The sequence below is a fragment of the Atractosteus spatula genome, chromosome 6 (genome assembly GCF_055471065.1).
Source record: "Atractosteus spatula isolate fAtrSpa1 chromosome 6, fAtrSpa1.hap1, whole genome shotgun sequence".
Taxonomy (NCBI): Eukaryota; Metazoa; Chordata; class Actinopteri; order Semionotiformes; family Lepisosteidae; genus Atractosteus; species Atractosteus spatula.
The window spans coordinates 11,030,334-11,045,552 of NC_142711.1; the positions used below are offsets into that span (position 1 = coordinate 11,030,334).

The 15,219-nt window shown below is 36.8% G+C and overlaps 1 protein-coding gene across 3 annotated transcripts in view; it reads left to right on the top strand.

Annotated features, from left to right (window-relative positions):
- Positions 1-4,208: 4,208 nt before the first annotated feature.
- The window catches only part of nsmaf (neutral sphingomyelinase (N-SMase) activation associated factor), a 48,814-nt gene continuing 37,803 nt past the window's right edge, over positions 4,209-15,219 (top strand). For all 3 annotated transcript variants that reach the window (XR_016091257.1, XM_088919285.1, XM_088919286.1), the window contains exons 1-8: positions 4,209-4,283; positions 8,937-9,026; positions 9,542-9,620; positions 9,704-9,768; positions 9,851-9,887; positions 10,563-10,613; positions 13,799-13,870; positions 14,192-14,239. Coding sequence is in view for 2 of the 3 variants with exons in the window: in XM_088919285.1 (XP_088775411.1) it covers positions 4,246-4,283; positions 8,937-9,026; positions 9,542-9,620; positions 9,704-9,768; positions 9,851-9,887; positions 10,563-10,613; positions 13,799-13,870; positions 14,192-14,239 (480 nt within the window). In the remaining variant the exon portion in view is untranslated. The remainder of the gene's footprint in view (positions 4,284-8,936; positions 9,027-9,541; positions 9,621-9,703; positions 9,769-9,850; positions 9,888-10,562; positions 10,614-13,798; positions 13,871-14,191; positions 14,240-15,219) is intronic.

Here is a 15,219-nt window from a genome sequence, read left to right on the forward strand (position 1 = left end):
ACCGGTATGTACAACCATAATATCTCATGGCATTCAGTTAATTTTAAAATGACACAGTATGGTTCTGAGAGAGAAAATCATTTGTATCTCATCATTTCCAAACTTCAGACGCCAAGTATGGTATCTAAGGCCAGCCTGGAAATGATAAACACATCAATCTCTGCATAAATCATGATATATTTAAGAATACTTTTAGAAAAAGCACAAAAGTGTCACAATTGTAATCCCTCTTCTTAAGGGCGCGCCGTCTCTTTCACAAATACCGCGGCCGGCAGAGGAATCCTACTCTGTTGGTCCCCTGAGCAAGGCCCTTAACCCCAACTGCTCCAGGGGCGCTGTACAATGGCTGACCCTGTGCTCTGACCCCAGGCTTCTCTCCCTGTCTGTGTGTCTGTGTCTCATGAAGAGCAAGCTGGGGTATGTGAAAAGACGAATTCCTAATGCAAGAAATTGTATAGGGCTAATAAAGTGATCTTATCTTATCTTATTGTAGTTGATAATGTGCACCTGTCTTCAATCCAGCCCCTCCATAAAAGCCAGATGCTCACTCTATTCTGGGCTCTGCATTGAAAGACGGACACCCGGAGGCCCGCCTACCACCAAGTCGCCCGACGCCCGCGGCTTGAGGGCATAGGGCTCCTATCGGCGCCCTGACCCAGCTGAGTCCGGGGCACAGAGTGCCTGGTCCCGTTATCCCCATTTTTATTCCCTCTCCCAGCACCGGATCCTGTTCCGGTTTTTAACTTTGTCTTGTTGTCGTCTCATCTGGATTTCCAGGTTTTCCCACCTGGACTCCCTCTGACTTGTTCGCCTGGACCACGCCCCCCCGAGCCTGGTGCACCGTCGTCATGCCCCAATATTAGTCAACCTGCCCAGTTCCTCGCCGTCTATTCCTCGTGTTTGATGCACTCCCTTCCGGATTCTATCGTCTGCACAGGGTCCTGAAAAACGCTTCGTAACAAAAAGTCCCACAATGGGCCTACTGCAAATGGGACAATGACAATTTTTCATTTTGAATGCAACACAATCCTTGCCATTAAAGCAAAAAAGATTTTACTGAAAGAAAACATTCATACAAAGTTTCTAAGACTTCATTTTGCCGTCTTTCATATTCATACCTGATGGCAAAAGTGTGATCTTTACTTTTTCTCAAATGTAAACTGCTGCTGCCACCTGGTGTGAATTTGTTAAGAACAGCTGATTTATAATTATACAACACTTCAGTCGAAGGCAGAAGGCTGTTAAACACTGTTGTTGATGAGTTTTTCTTGTTAATACAGGTATGTGTGTTTGAAACGAGAGCCCTGCATGCAACTTTAATTAAACCCTTTTTTTGCTAAATAAAGCTGAATGAAAAATAGAGAAAGAAAGGTACAGTATAGACTGTGACTGGCTTAGATTAAGAAAAAGGAACCAGTGAAAATGAAGCATTAAAATATGAGCAATGATACTCCATAAACAAATTTCTAAATAGGAAATGCTAACGGATGGAAATCGTGGACATATTTAGGTTTTGAAATGTGACGTTTTCAAATTATAGCACATAATATAGTCTGCTATATAATCTCCCCTTACATTGATTACCTACTGTATTGCCTTACATTGATTACATATGTTTTTTGCTGTTTTCAGTATACTACTCAAATCAGGTTTATCATGACATGTAAATATAATCATGACTTTTAAATTAATTTTACAGAATTACAGACAATGTAAGCCTCTTCAATCTTAATTAACTGAGAGTTCACCAAATGGAGGCCCATGGACTTTACGGTTTAATGCCCTTTTTTCCAATTTAACTTGTTGGAAAGAGAGATTTTCTGTAACTACAGCTATGTGAAATAATCACCAGTGCTTTCTTTAAGAACCAGTGCTAACAAAAATTTAGTAAATTAAAATTTCAAACTACTGCTCATCATTACAAGAGTTGTGCACTCAGACCGGAGCACATCTGATTGTCACATAAACGGAGAGTTCAATCTATTATAATCAATAATTTATAGTTTCAGAAATACAGGCATAAGTGTAAGCCTGCAACAAACTGAAAATGTTAACTTCACATATTACACAAACTGAGTGACTGTCAGGCATACAGGTGCATAACAGTCAGGAAAAAGTGCCAAAGAAAGCTTTAAAATTTATTTTTACATTTTCCAATCTTACAGAAGCTTGTTCATGTGTTTTACTTGCAAATACAATATACTGTATGTTTGGCTTAAGAGACAGTATTGTGACATCAAAACATTTCTTTCCTTCTGCTCTATGTATGGCTAGAATTCTCATGAGCACAAGTCTGTGAGTATTTTATTGTATTATTGTATTTTCTTGATTTCATTCACGGTAAAACACAGAAAATCTACTCTACTTTCTAAGGTCAGACTGTAGTCATCTATCAATTTTGTTTGATCTTGTTACAATTAAATTGCATTTGTTTAAAACAACACAAAACAAAACATATTAGTTGATTATTTTCCTGCCAGTGATCGATACACCAAATAAAGAATGTTATTATTTTTTATTTATTCAAATTGGTGACAAGCTGTCTTATGCAAACCAAAATACTGCTTTCATGTTTTACATAATTCATGAATTACACGAATTACACCTCTATGTGGAAAGAGAAATAAAGTGGAAGCTTCTGCATATTTTATATTTTCAATATTTTATTTTATATTCTGCAATTATTTTATATAATGTATCATCTTGTTTAACTTTATTATGATTTAAGGTTTTCTCATAGACATATGTGAACACTGAAGTATTCAGTTAGCTGAAATACACAGTCTTGATTAAATGTTTACTATTACTGTATCTAAATTGCAACACAATTTTTAAAGGATTATTTTACTATGTTATATTAATCAATATGCCCAGTAAATAAAATGTTTAACATGTGTCTGTCCCAAGTGCACAAAAATGAAATGCACAAATCATAAGATTTAGCAGATTTATCATAAAGATTTTTGTCCAAACCTTTATTACCCGGATCACAACAAATCATGAAATCAAAAAAATACTTCCTAAAGTGGTTACAGCTTTTGCTCCACAGGCTTCATTGGATTTATGCTTTATTACAGATAGACAACATACAGTACAATGAAAGTTAATGAAAGTTTACTTTACCTGTCCATTTTCTAACCACTTCATCCAATCCAGAGTTGCAGGGGAACCGGAACCTATCCCAGCAAGCAACAGGCACAAGGCAGGATACATCCAGGACAGTACTCCAGTCCATCTCAGGACACACTCAGACACAAACACAGGCAGTTCTCCCTGAAACCTATCAGCATGTTTTTGGACTGTGGGAAACAACAGGAGTACCTGGAGGACACCCATGCACTCATGGAGAAAACGCACACTCCACGCAGGTAGCACAGACAGCAGATAACCACTGTGCCACTATGCTGCCATAAGCTTAGTTAGTTTGTAATTTTGTGCCACTAGAGGGTAAGGGTTCTTTCCTCTTTCCATTTCTCTTCAACATTTCCTGCAATCTGTCACATTATAAAATAAAAATATATACCTAATATATTCATCTTGATATTCAAGAACCTAAGACAGATTACAAATACGGCCCACCTGCCTTTTTGATAGTTAAAAGCTAATTGTGTTCACTGGTTTGTGTTTCACAGTTCATTTTGAAGAAGTTCACCGGGTTGACTATGTCCATTTATTTGAGGATTTTGAATATTTGAATGATGTCCCCTCATAGTCCTGCAGGACATCTTAAGGTACTCTTTAGCTCTTGAATTGTGCAGTATCTTTCCCAGATTTCTTATAGAACCCTTTGGAGCATTTGCATTAATTCATAAGGATTTATTTTATTTACACATGACATTCTAAATGTTCATGCAGACACGTTCATTTTCTATAACTTTACACCTGGAGCAGGAAATCACCAATAATGTTACCCTACAGTATGTCTACTTTAAGGTGAACATTGATATGTAACCTACAAAAGGAAGTACTAAAAAGCACTTCCAAACACAACAAAACAATAATGGGAACCTCAAAACCTCAAAGTATTTAGAAACCATGTCAATCAGTGATATGTATGAAATCTTCTGTAAAATACTGACACGGATATAGGTCCGATATTTCTTGCTCTGTGTACAGTACGTTGTCTTTTTAACTGGTATTGCAGACGGATTGCCCACCCTAAGCTGCTACTGGGTTTCGCTGTCTGTTTCCTTGTTTACCCTGCACATCCTGTGTTTGACTCACAAATGCCACGGGGTGTATGCAATGGCTTTTATACAGAAGAAAGAACGATCCAAAGAAAGGTTTGTGATTTTATCATGAACGTGAGCTGGAAAACATGTAACCCGGTGCACCTCACAGAATATATGAAGTGGCTGAATAAATAACATTGTAGAAATACATCGTTCTCCTCGCATGTTTTGATGGAGACAGACCGGCAGCGTCTTGTCAGAGCTTCCTGTTCAGAGCGCTTTTACTTCAGACGTAAATTAACCGAGCCTCCTGGATTTGTGAGCTGTGACTAGGCCACTTATCCTATTTCGCGTTTGCTTTATGTGTGTCTTATTTTCAGAAAATGTTCGGCTTTTTTACGGTACACAATGATTTCATTCCGGCAAGCTTGCAAGGAACGCGTTGTTAAGTCCGGTCACAGATGCTTACAGTACTTAAACAATAGTTTCTCGGTCTTGAGGTCACTGAGCAACTTTAGCATGACTGAGATGAGATGAGGTATCAGTCCAGCTATTGATTTAATTATAATTTTGCATAGACTCTAAAATGTTTAGTTTGATCTCAGATTATTTTAAATTGCGTATAGGGTTTTAATGGTTGATTCGGTGTTATTTAGAAATCAGAGGCTAGTTAAACAGTTTGTTACAGTTATAACTGTATAATTCTGTTTTCTTTCCCATTTTTATGAAATTGTTATTTTTTCTCGTCTGTATACTTAAAAGGAATCGATTTCCAGCTTCTCAATTAATTGGTATGCTGTTTTGTGTACGTATACAGTGATTGTTTTTGCACCATGTCATCTCGAATGATGGGAACACGTTTTTCATGTTTTTAATTTGACTTTTGTTTTCAAATTTTGTGACAGATGTTACAGCACCTGCAATTTCCTTGGTGTAGTCTTAAACGCTTTTCAGCTTTGCTTTCCTTTCTTATTCAATCACTATAGTCAAATATGTAATTCCTAAATTAATGTACTGTAACATGACACTGAATCTAAAATGTGTCTGATGCATCTTAAGATTCTGTGTTTGCACCCCAATACGCAAACTATTGTAATTTTTAAAATGTTCTTACACTTAAACGTCTACAGAAATCTAGACATTAAAATGTGCTAAGCTGTAGAAAGGACAGTTGTAAACAATGACATTATGATGGCAGATACTGAATTGTATTTCATCAGTATTTGTGTGTGTTACTTGTCTCAAAAACAGTGACTAATTTTTAAGAGTTTTAAAGGTTAATACGTTTTGTTTAACATTTTGAAATAATGCTGTAGCCTTGGAATAAATGGCAGCCTAATAGTAGCCTAAGTACTCTTAATTTCAATATCTTGTAGTTGTACTGTACATACGGTAAGGATATCTAGTTTGATGTATATTGTATGTATGTGAATTTGTCAGGCGTTCATTACAAATACAGATTTTATTTCTTTTATTGTTCAACAAGAATTAACCTTAAACCCTTAAGTATTTTTTGCAGCTGATCCGTGATGTAATGTGATCTCAGTTACTAAGCTCTCTGCATCAGCTGCAAAACTCTGATTGTCTAAGCATGTCTATTTATGGAGCTGTGTGTTTAACTGAAAATGTTGATGACTTCTATGACCCTTCGAACTTTTGATCTGCTGTTTGCCCAGCGTATCACTCAGATATCTTTCCTCTGCCTTTGCTCATTTTAGTCCTGTTGTGTCGATGCCTGATGTGGATGAACAAGTCCATGATTTTGTTTCACCCAGATCCAGCTGCTACAGTGGCATACTTGCCACACTGGGGGGAAAAAAAAAACGTTACAAATACTTCTTTATCTTGACTTTCCCCCTTATGTTAGGAGGGGATCATTACCTCTTATGTTTCTGACGCCTTAATAAATTACATCCTTAGCTGCACTCTCTGATTCTGGTCTCTTGTTTTTCCCATTTATAGGACTGTACACTGCAGGTGATAATGCCTTTGCCTACTGTGCACCTACTGTACCTAGACTTTGGCATACTTTCTCTGTGAGATCAGTAATTCTAAGTTTCTGTTTTTAAATCATGCCTTTAATCACTCTTAATTCATTAATTAAATTGGCATTTGTGTAGATTATATGATTTCAGAATATTGGTGCCATTTTCTTGAGTCTTTCTATTAAACTGTTTTCTCTTTTTAGTATACTGTGATCATTTATAATGAAAAGTGCTTTGTAAAATAATGTTCATTACTGTATTGATGTATAAATTGGGATTGAATAGGCTTAAATCAATGTATTGTATATACTGATGGAAAAAAGAAACGCAATATTTTCTGGAATGAGAATACTTTAGTTATACCTTATGTACTTTAACAAAAAGTTGTCAATTTGTTTTAAGCCATTTGAGCAGCAATACAGCTTGTGCAGTGAGGCATTGCAACTTGCCAATCACATGAAAGCTTGTTAGGTGAACTTTTACCCAACGAGGTGCAGATGGAACAATGCCTGATCAGGTCACCTTTAAAAAGGCCTTATATCAAAGCTTAGGGCACTAAGAAGGCCTAAGAAGGTCACTTAGGCCTAAGAAAAAGGCCACACTTAGTCAGTTTTCTGTGCATTCCATAATGGCTCGAATGTCACCAGAAGCAAGGGAGAGGGCGATTGACATACTGCAGGCAGACATGTCATGTGCCAGCGTTGCCAGACAATATGGAGTAAACCGCTCCACTGTATCCCAACTGCAGTGAAGGTTTCAGCAAACTGGCAGGACAGATGACAGTCCAAGATCTGGTCGCCCTGAGAGATCGCTTCAGATCTGCCACCCGTACTGCTGCTGAAACTGCCGGCAGACACAATGCCCGCATCAGTGACAGGACAGTGAGGCTCCATGCTGCTGCCTTTGAGCAAGGCGACCTGTCAGAGGCCTCTGCTCACACCTCCTACACGTCACACCCGACTTGCTTGGGCCAGACAGAGGCTGCGATGGACTCGTCAGTAGTGGCATCAGGTCCTCTTCACGGACGAGTCACTCTTCAGCCTGTTCCACGCAGACGGGAGGGCCAGAGTGTGGAGGAGGAGGTGTTGAGTTTCTTTTTTCCATCAGTAAATATATATAACAGTTTACAATTGATTGTGCGATGCTGTTTAATTCTTAGTTCATAAATGTACTGTGCTTCTTCCACTTTTGTCCAATTTCCTCTTGGGCAGCTAAGGGCAAGGGAGGGGTGCCAATTGTGTTTTGTATTCATATCCGTCTGCTGTGAAAAAGTAAAATTAATCGTTGATCATTACTGTGGGACCTTGTGTAAGTGGATATGCACTCTGTGTGTAAGTATCATTCCAGTTTCAGTAAAGGAATCTTTCTTCACTTCAAACTAGAAGAAAATGTCTGAGTGCAATACAATTTAATGGAGCATGCCATATGCAGAGGCATATTGCCAGTCACATTGATAGGGTTTGCGGGACATTCTCAGCAAAATACAGCCAAAGAAGGAAACAATTATTAAAAGCTGTTCATTTACATGACAAGAAAATTGTATAAAGAATTTTCAGAACAATCTTCATACTAGAACATCTTCCCTGTTTCCAGTCAAAGTGACACTGTTTGCAAGTGGTTACCCAACTCCCTTAGTGTATGAAATAAGAAATTGCAATCTGGCAGTGTGGTGACTAAGGTTTGTGACAATACTTAGATTATCATTTGTATGCAAATTTGAAGGTTAATGTCCCAGATTTCCCTAGGTTAAGATATTATTATGCTGTAGGCCAGTGTTATCCAAGTTTAGCTACAGTTCACATCCTGATTGCACTACTCAAGGCCTTACTCAAAAAAACAAAAATGCATTGGGTATCTGAGGTGTTTGTTTAGCTGCCAAAGAGGCAGGTAAACATGTGATCAATGGGGTTTCAGGTGTTTTACTCTGGTTAATGAACTAAATGGCAAGTCATTAGAGCATTCAGCAACTATAGGGCACAGCATGAATACAGATAAAGGGAAGAAGGAATACAGAGGAGAAGATACAGAGAGAAGTAACTTCACTGTCACCCTCCTCTACTTTAAAACGTGCCAGACAAGAAGACCTTGTTTCTTGCCAGATTCTGGCTATGTAATTTGAACATTGCTGTATTTTTATTTTAGGAAATTCTGGTTTCCTGTATTATGGAATCCTCCCTCTGAAAAAATATTCTCTCTTAGTTTGGTTTGCATTTTTAGAATAAAGAGATTACTTCCCATTCTCTTTTGGCTTCCTTGAAGGAAGGGAGATTTAGTTCTGTTTTCGAATGCTCATTTGTTTTCTTATGCCCGTTTATGTAAATACTGTTTTCAGATTGCAAGGGTAGAATTCTAGAATCTTATGTCTGTAGGCCGCTGGAATGAATTGACTTATACTATGTGTTGTAGTCTAACTGGTGTCATGTTGTGCTTACATTGTGTTGTTAATTATAAATAATATAGACTGTTTGAGTCCACTTCACTGGAACTGTGCTAGAGAATACAAATAACTCACCAGACATTTCTCATGTGCCTCACATTTACCTACTATTTACCTACTATTTTAAGCGCAAGAAAAAGAGCATCTTAGACTTTTCAGTAATAATCTAATCTTTAAAATCCTTATTAGATTTTATCATTGGCTTTATTATGGACTTTGTTTGCCAGTGTTTGTGAAGAATCCAGAACCTTTGATAAACACAGATCATCTGCAGTGGGTGGTGGAAATAAACTAGTTTTTCAAAAAATATTTGATTTAAACTGTTTTTGTTTTTTTTCTCAGGTTTTCCCTGTTACTACTTGATCTGGAGGAATATTATTTTGAACAGCACTCAGCGCACCATGTGACTAGCAATATTACAGCCCAGAAAAGGTAATTGAAATGAACAGTGTCTTCTATGCCAAAAGCTTTCTCTTCTGTATTATATTATGAATGGACCTGTAACTCTAGAGCATTTCACATGGTAATAAGCATGCTGGCCTTGTTATGTTTAAATGAGCAATGCTGTGGTAAAAGTGAGGGGATCACATAATTGACAGATGGTCAGTGGTTTGAAACCTTACTGTACATTTTGCTTTCTTGTACAGCTCTATAACAAAGAAACATGGTTACAATTTATTGTCACTGGTAGTACCCAGTATACACAAATATCCCTGTAAGGTTAAGCACAGTAAGCTGGAATTCTCTCTTTGATGTGCATTCCCAACAATAATATGACTTTACTAAAGTAATATTAATAAACTATACAATCAACTTCACATGCTAAATGGATGAAGCCATTCATGAAGTTATTGAAAAAAAATGCTTTCAAAAATCATTCATACAAGTTTTTTTCCATTTTTTCTTTCTTTAAAGTTAAATTTATTGTCCAATATATTTGTTTCCAGGCCAATTCGAGGATCTCTCAAAATCTGTTCAAAATCTCTAATCTTTGAGCCAGAACCGGTAGCTGAACCTATTTTAAAGGTACAGTATGCTTAACATTTCCTCCAAATGGTGTGTGTTAAATATATCCACTTAGTTTTTAAAATATTTTTTTTGTTTGTTAGATACCTCTTAGAGACTGTAGCAAAATTGAAGCAATCGAAGATAGTGATCAAAATCCTTTCAACGAGTAAGTATCTTGTGAATGCTTTTAGTTCATCTGCACTTTGTCATCATTTTAAAACATCAATCAATATTTTTTTGTTTTTCAGAATTAATTTCAGTGGATTACTTGTTGTGTGCCGACAGGTAAGATAACATTTGCAAGTCTGAAAATGTATGTGCATTTTATAGTTTTTCTTGAAATGAGTTTCTGAAATAATGTGGACAATTTAATTGGTTTATGCCTTGAGCTTTTTTATTGGATGTAATACACAAGTGTTATATCTCATATTATATATTATAAGCTATAATACAAGTTATAATCTATATACTAACTGCATGAGGCACATAAAGCCTGAGAATGCTGCAGAAAACTTTTCCACTTTCAAATAAAGACTGGTTTTGGAAATATACACTTGCTTTTAGAACTGTTGTATATCTATAAAATATAAGTAGTTTTTCCATTTGTGGCACAGTCGCAAAATAACCCTTTTTGTCACATCAGTAAACAGATCTCCTCTATTTCATGATTCTGCAAATACTGTTCAATGGTTTCAGTGTATATAGATAGTATTTTTTGTCTGTCCCTACCAGAAGAACAGCTTCTTTCTTGGAATAGAAGAAACACAGCTTAAAAATATACTTTGACTTGTGTGTGGTTACTTTTAATGATAGGAAGCTGTACCCTTTTATGATGTTACACCACAAAATGTTTCTTGGCAAGATGCACACCACTGTTTTGAACTGCATGCCATGGGACTAATTTGAACAATGTTCTTTCAAGATGCTGATTGTGAGCTAAAGCATGTTTTCTTATTTTAGGTTTACCTCATTAAAGAAGACAATATTGTAGCTCCTTATAAGATTGAAAGAGTAAGTGTGATCTTTTCTAGTACTACTGCTGAGTGTTATAAACAATCTCTTTAAGAAAACTTGTTACCACAGACCAGTATTGTACGTATTTGGACACAATTTTTTGGAAACATAAATTTATGCTATAGACAAATACAGTTTGAAACAGTGTATATAGTTAATTGTAGGAATATAGCTTTTTATTCTTTTGATTCTTTTGGCTTGGTTAATAGGTTCCTTACAATAGTAAATTCTAGTACAGTTGATTCCCTTTTTATCTTCCTTTAACTTCTCTTATTTATCCTTTTGAACAGTTTTACACCAGTATGCAAATTGTCCTGTTTAATACAGCCCCATTCACAGTGCCACCCCATCTTATTGTCTGTCTCAGTGCCCATTAATATGAATGTACAGTGTGTTAGTACAAATACACGACAAAAACTCTCCACTTACAGCTGTAAATCCCTGACCATAAAATCTCAACAGGTAATAGTTCATTTTCATATATCGTTGTGAAATCCTCGATTCATAGCAGTTAGCCTACAATGCATTTAGGCAAGTCTACATAGTGAAGGTTGGTTAACTAGATATGCAAATCTTTGTACTCTTCTGAGTGAGACAGGTAAGGCAGGTGGTATCTTTCTTAAAACTTAAAAATTCTTAAAACAAGAAGGAAAACCTGAATCTTATTACCCTGGGAAATAAAACACTCAATTATTTCCTTGTTTTCACTTACTGGAAATGTGAAAATAGTTCTTACACCACCTCAAATAATTTCCACGATCCCCTGAACTACATAAAATTTCAGTTTGTCGGGACTTGGATAAATCAAGCATGATACAGCTCTAGTTGGAGAATGCTCCTTTCAAGGGATGATTGATTAGGAAGTGTAATTATGTGTTTAGGGATGCCAGAGTTATTTCTTCTTCATCACCCTAAGTTTGGGACGCTGAGTGTTGTTTAACCTGATTCTCCACTGCCACCCTGAATCCAAGTAAACCATGAGAGCCTGTGGAAACAGTATACACACTGTTCTCAGACCTTTTCTTTTCACACTTTCCTTCTGGAACGGAATCTCAGGAGTCTGATGTCCCACTAATAATATTCATGTCCGTGGGCATGTAGCTGGCTGCAGTGTTTTTTACTGTGAGGCAAGCAATAGGGCCCTGGGCTGAATCCCACCTGCCAAGTCCCGAGTGCACCTGATTCTTTTTATTGCAGAAGAGAACGTTAGCTAATTTATTTGAAAATGTGAGGACAAAACAATGATATACATATTTTAAGTAGGGGAAAAAAACCTACATTTTAAAATGTAGATGCTACTACAGTATGCCAATGTAAAAGTATTGTGACCCTTTCTTTGGTGACCCATTCTGTGAAATTACATAATGATCCATATGTTTTTTTTCATATTAATATTTTATTTGAAACCTGAATGCTGAAAACTGAAGACTTCTAAGGGTCAGATAAATGTCAGCAAAAACTAAAATAAAATAGAAATAAAAATAGAAACTGCTGCGACCCACTATGCCTTCCTCCAAATCTTTTTCTAGATCTCTTCGTCATTCCTTCTCTTCCTCCCTGGGTCACTTGCCCCCCTCTCTTACTAAACTCTCTTCACAGTGACCTGTTCTAAAATAGAAATATGCTGATTGTATAAGTATTCAGAGCTTTGAATTCATTATTTAGTGAAAGCACCTTTGGCAGCAATTACAGCCACAAGACTTTGTGAGTGAGTCTCTGCAAACTTTGCACACCAGCCTGGTGCAATTTTTACCCATTCTTATTGGGAGATTTGCTCAAGATCTATCGAGTTGTTTGGGGATCACCTATGGACAGCAGTTTTGAAGTCCTTCCACCGATTCAGTGGAGCTCAATTCAGGATTGTCTTAGAACCAATCAAAAACTTAGATGTTCTTACATGTACAGTAAGACATTCAAAAATTCAAAGGTGAATTTTTTGTTCCAGTTTTAGGTCTGAAGCCTGTTTTGTTCTAAGATTTGTCAGTACTTTGCTCCATCTAGGTTTCTATTGGTCTTGATAAGCTTCCCAATCTGTGCTGATGACAAATAGAACTGTAACAATTCTGCCACCACTATGCTTGGCAATAGGGATTGTGCTGACTTAGTGGTGCAGTACTTTGGGTTTGTAGTAGATGTAACGCATTTAAACAAAAAAGCTTTTAATTTTGTCTTGTCTGACCACAACCCCTCCTGCCACATTTTTTGCATTATGACCTAGGCCTTTTTTTGCAAACTTCATGTGAAGTTTTCAGTTCCAAACGAGTGTACTTTGTAGAAAGATAGGAATATTGTTGATCCTTTGATATTTTCTCCCAACTCAGTCACTGAACTCTGTAGCTTTTTGAAAGTTGTTATTGGCCTCATAGTGACATCTCTAACCAGTTTCCTCCTTGCCTGGCTGCTTGGTTTCGAGGGATAGACTAATCTAGGCAGTGCTTGGGTTTCATTCATTTCTCAATGATCGACTTCACTGTGCTCAAAGAGATATTAAAGGTCTTTGAAATGTTTTTTTTTTACCCTTGTCCTGCTACCTTTATACAGCTTTATCCCTCAGTTGTTTTGAAATCACCTTCATGGTTGAATTTTTGCTTCCAATGTAGTGCTTGACTGAGGAGCCTTACATACATACATTTATTCTGAAATTATATGAACTGCTTTTATTGCTCACAGATAGAGGTCACTCAGCTTTGTGCACAAAAATGAATGCTTGCACAGCAAAAGATCTAAATACTCATGCTGTCGTGCCCATTTCTCTTTCATATGAATTATCAAAGTTTGATAATTATTCTTCATTATTCATAATTATTAATGCAAGCACAACTTAATTTTTAAACTTAGTGTCGCTTTCAAAGGGAAACTTTTCTTTTGCCCAGAATTTTCATAAAAATCTTATGTCAGTATAAAGCCTTATAGTTTTGTATTTATGCAGATTTAAATGAGGAAAACAGTAAGAGGTACAAAGAACATTTCCTTGCATGTTTAATTGCACATTTGTAGCCAAATTTGTGCAGATTAGCTTACTGTGTTGTTTGATAACAGGAAACTATGTTGTTAATTTTTTCTCATATTGTTCTCTGTGGTAATTCAGAGGTAATTCACCTAATGTTATAATGTTAATGTTTAGAACTCTACTATGCAAATCAATGCTCCAGTTACAAATATATCTTTTTATGTGAACTTAGGGAGAAAGAGCCTTCATATTTCAACTTGAAGTTTCAAGCAAAACAGAAGATGTGGCACAAACGTTGCTTCAGGTATGTATTTCTTGTAGTAGTTTCCATTTAGAGTAGTTACAACAATGAGGGAAATTCCTGTTGGAATCACAAGTCAGTAAAGGAGGATTGTTGTGTTAGTGTTGAGAATTTCTTTAACGTCTGCTGCAACTACTGCTTAAATGCAGTACTACTAAAAAAAGAGGTAGTATGAAAAACAATAGGTTGTGTGCTAGTATTTTTTTCTTTTTCTGAAGGTATTCACATGTATTCAAACTGTTGCCACCTTGACAATTATTTTGTGTTGAGTTGGTAGATGTTTCACTCCTTGTTCTGTTAATGGCCAATATTTTGTTTTCGTAGATGCATAGAGCATCCTGTCTTGACAAGCTGGGAGATCAAACTGCCATGGTGAGTCACTGTCTTTGCAGAATGTTATGATGATTATGAGATAATATACAGCTCTTATTGAGATCATGTCATACCAGCCATTTATCCTGATGTGTTAGTACTGTAAAATAAGATACGACATTTAAATTTAAAACGAAAATATTTTAGATGCAAAAAGTGACAGATTGCAGCAGTTGTAGTAAATAGGTCACCAGCCTGGTATCATGACATGACATATAGTTTAAAGTATATGATTCAAATCAAAGGATGTTATTTTAAGTTGTACAATGCAGCAGTAAGATCTCATGGAGAGTGTCGGTATCCTGTGTTGTCTTCATCATGTTATATAAAGAGAAATCCCTTAGTAATGGATGTGCCATAATCTCAAACCAAAAGTATCCCTCTTTACGGCCTCAACTCCAGCAAGGGTCTTAGCAGTTCAATGTTATTCAGGCTTTAAAGATTTAAAGAGTTTAAGGATTTAGTGTGCAGGAACACTTATATTGTAAAGGCCAAAGGTCTTCATCAGCAAGCTCCCAGTGCAAATACCCCATGTCAGCAATTCAGATTCAGTATGAGTGTCTGGAGAGCACGGAAGCACTTTTCACAGCTTAAGAATGATCATTTCCAGAATGCGGATATTGACAAATGCACTATCACAGGAAATCTGCAGGTTGCAGCCTTTGGCCAAGTGAGGAAGCAGGTTTTTGAGATTTGCAACATCAACTCTGAAACCAATCCGAGACTGTCTACATTGCATCATTGTTCCTACTTCACGGGGCTGAAACACAGACAACATACAAGAGGCACTTAAAGTGCTGATGTCGTATCTGCAAAGGAAGATTTTACGTATCAAGTGAGAGGATATGGAGGACATCACATAAGTGTTCTCTGCTAAGCTGGCGCTGCAAGCTTTGAAGCTACCATATGATCACTTCCCATCAGCTCTGTTCGGTTAGCCATGTCATACCGATATCATATTTTGTGCTCTCAAAAGAAGG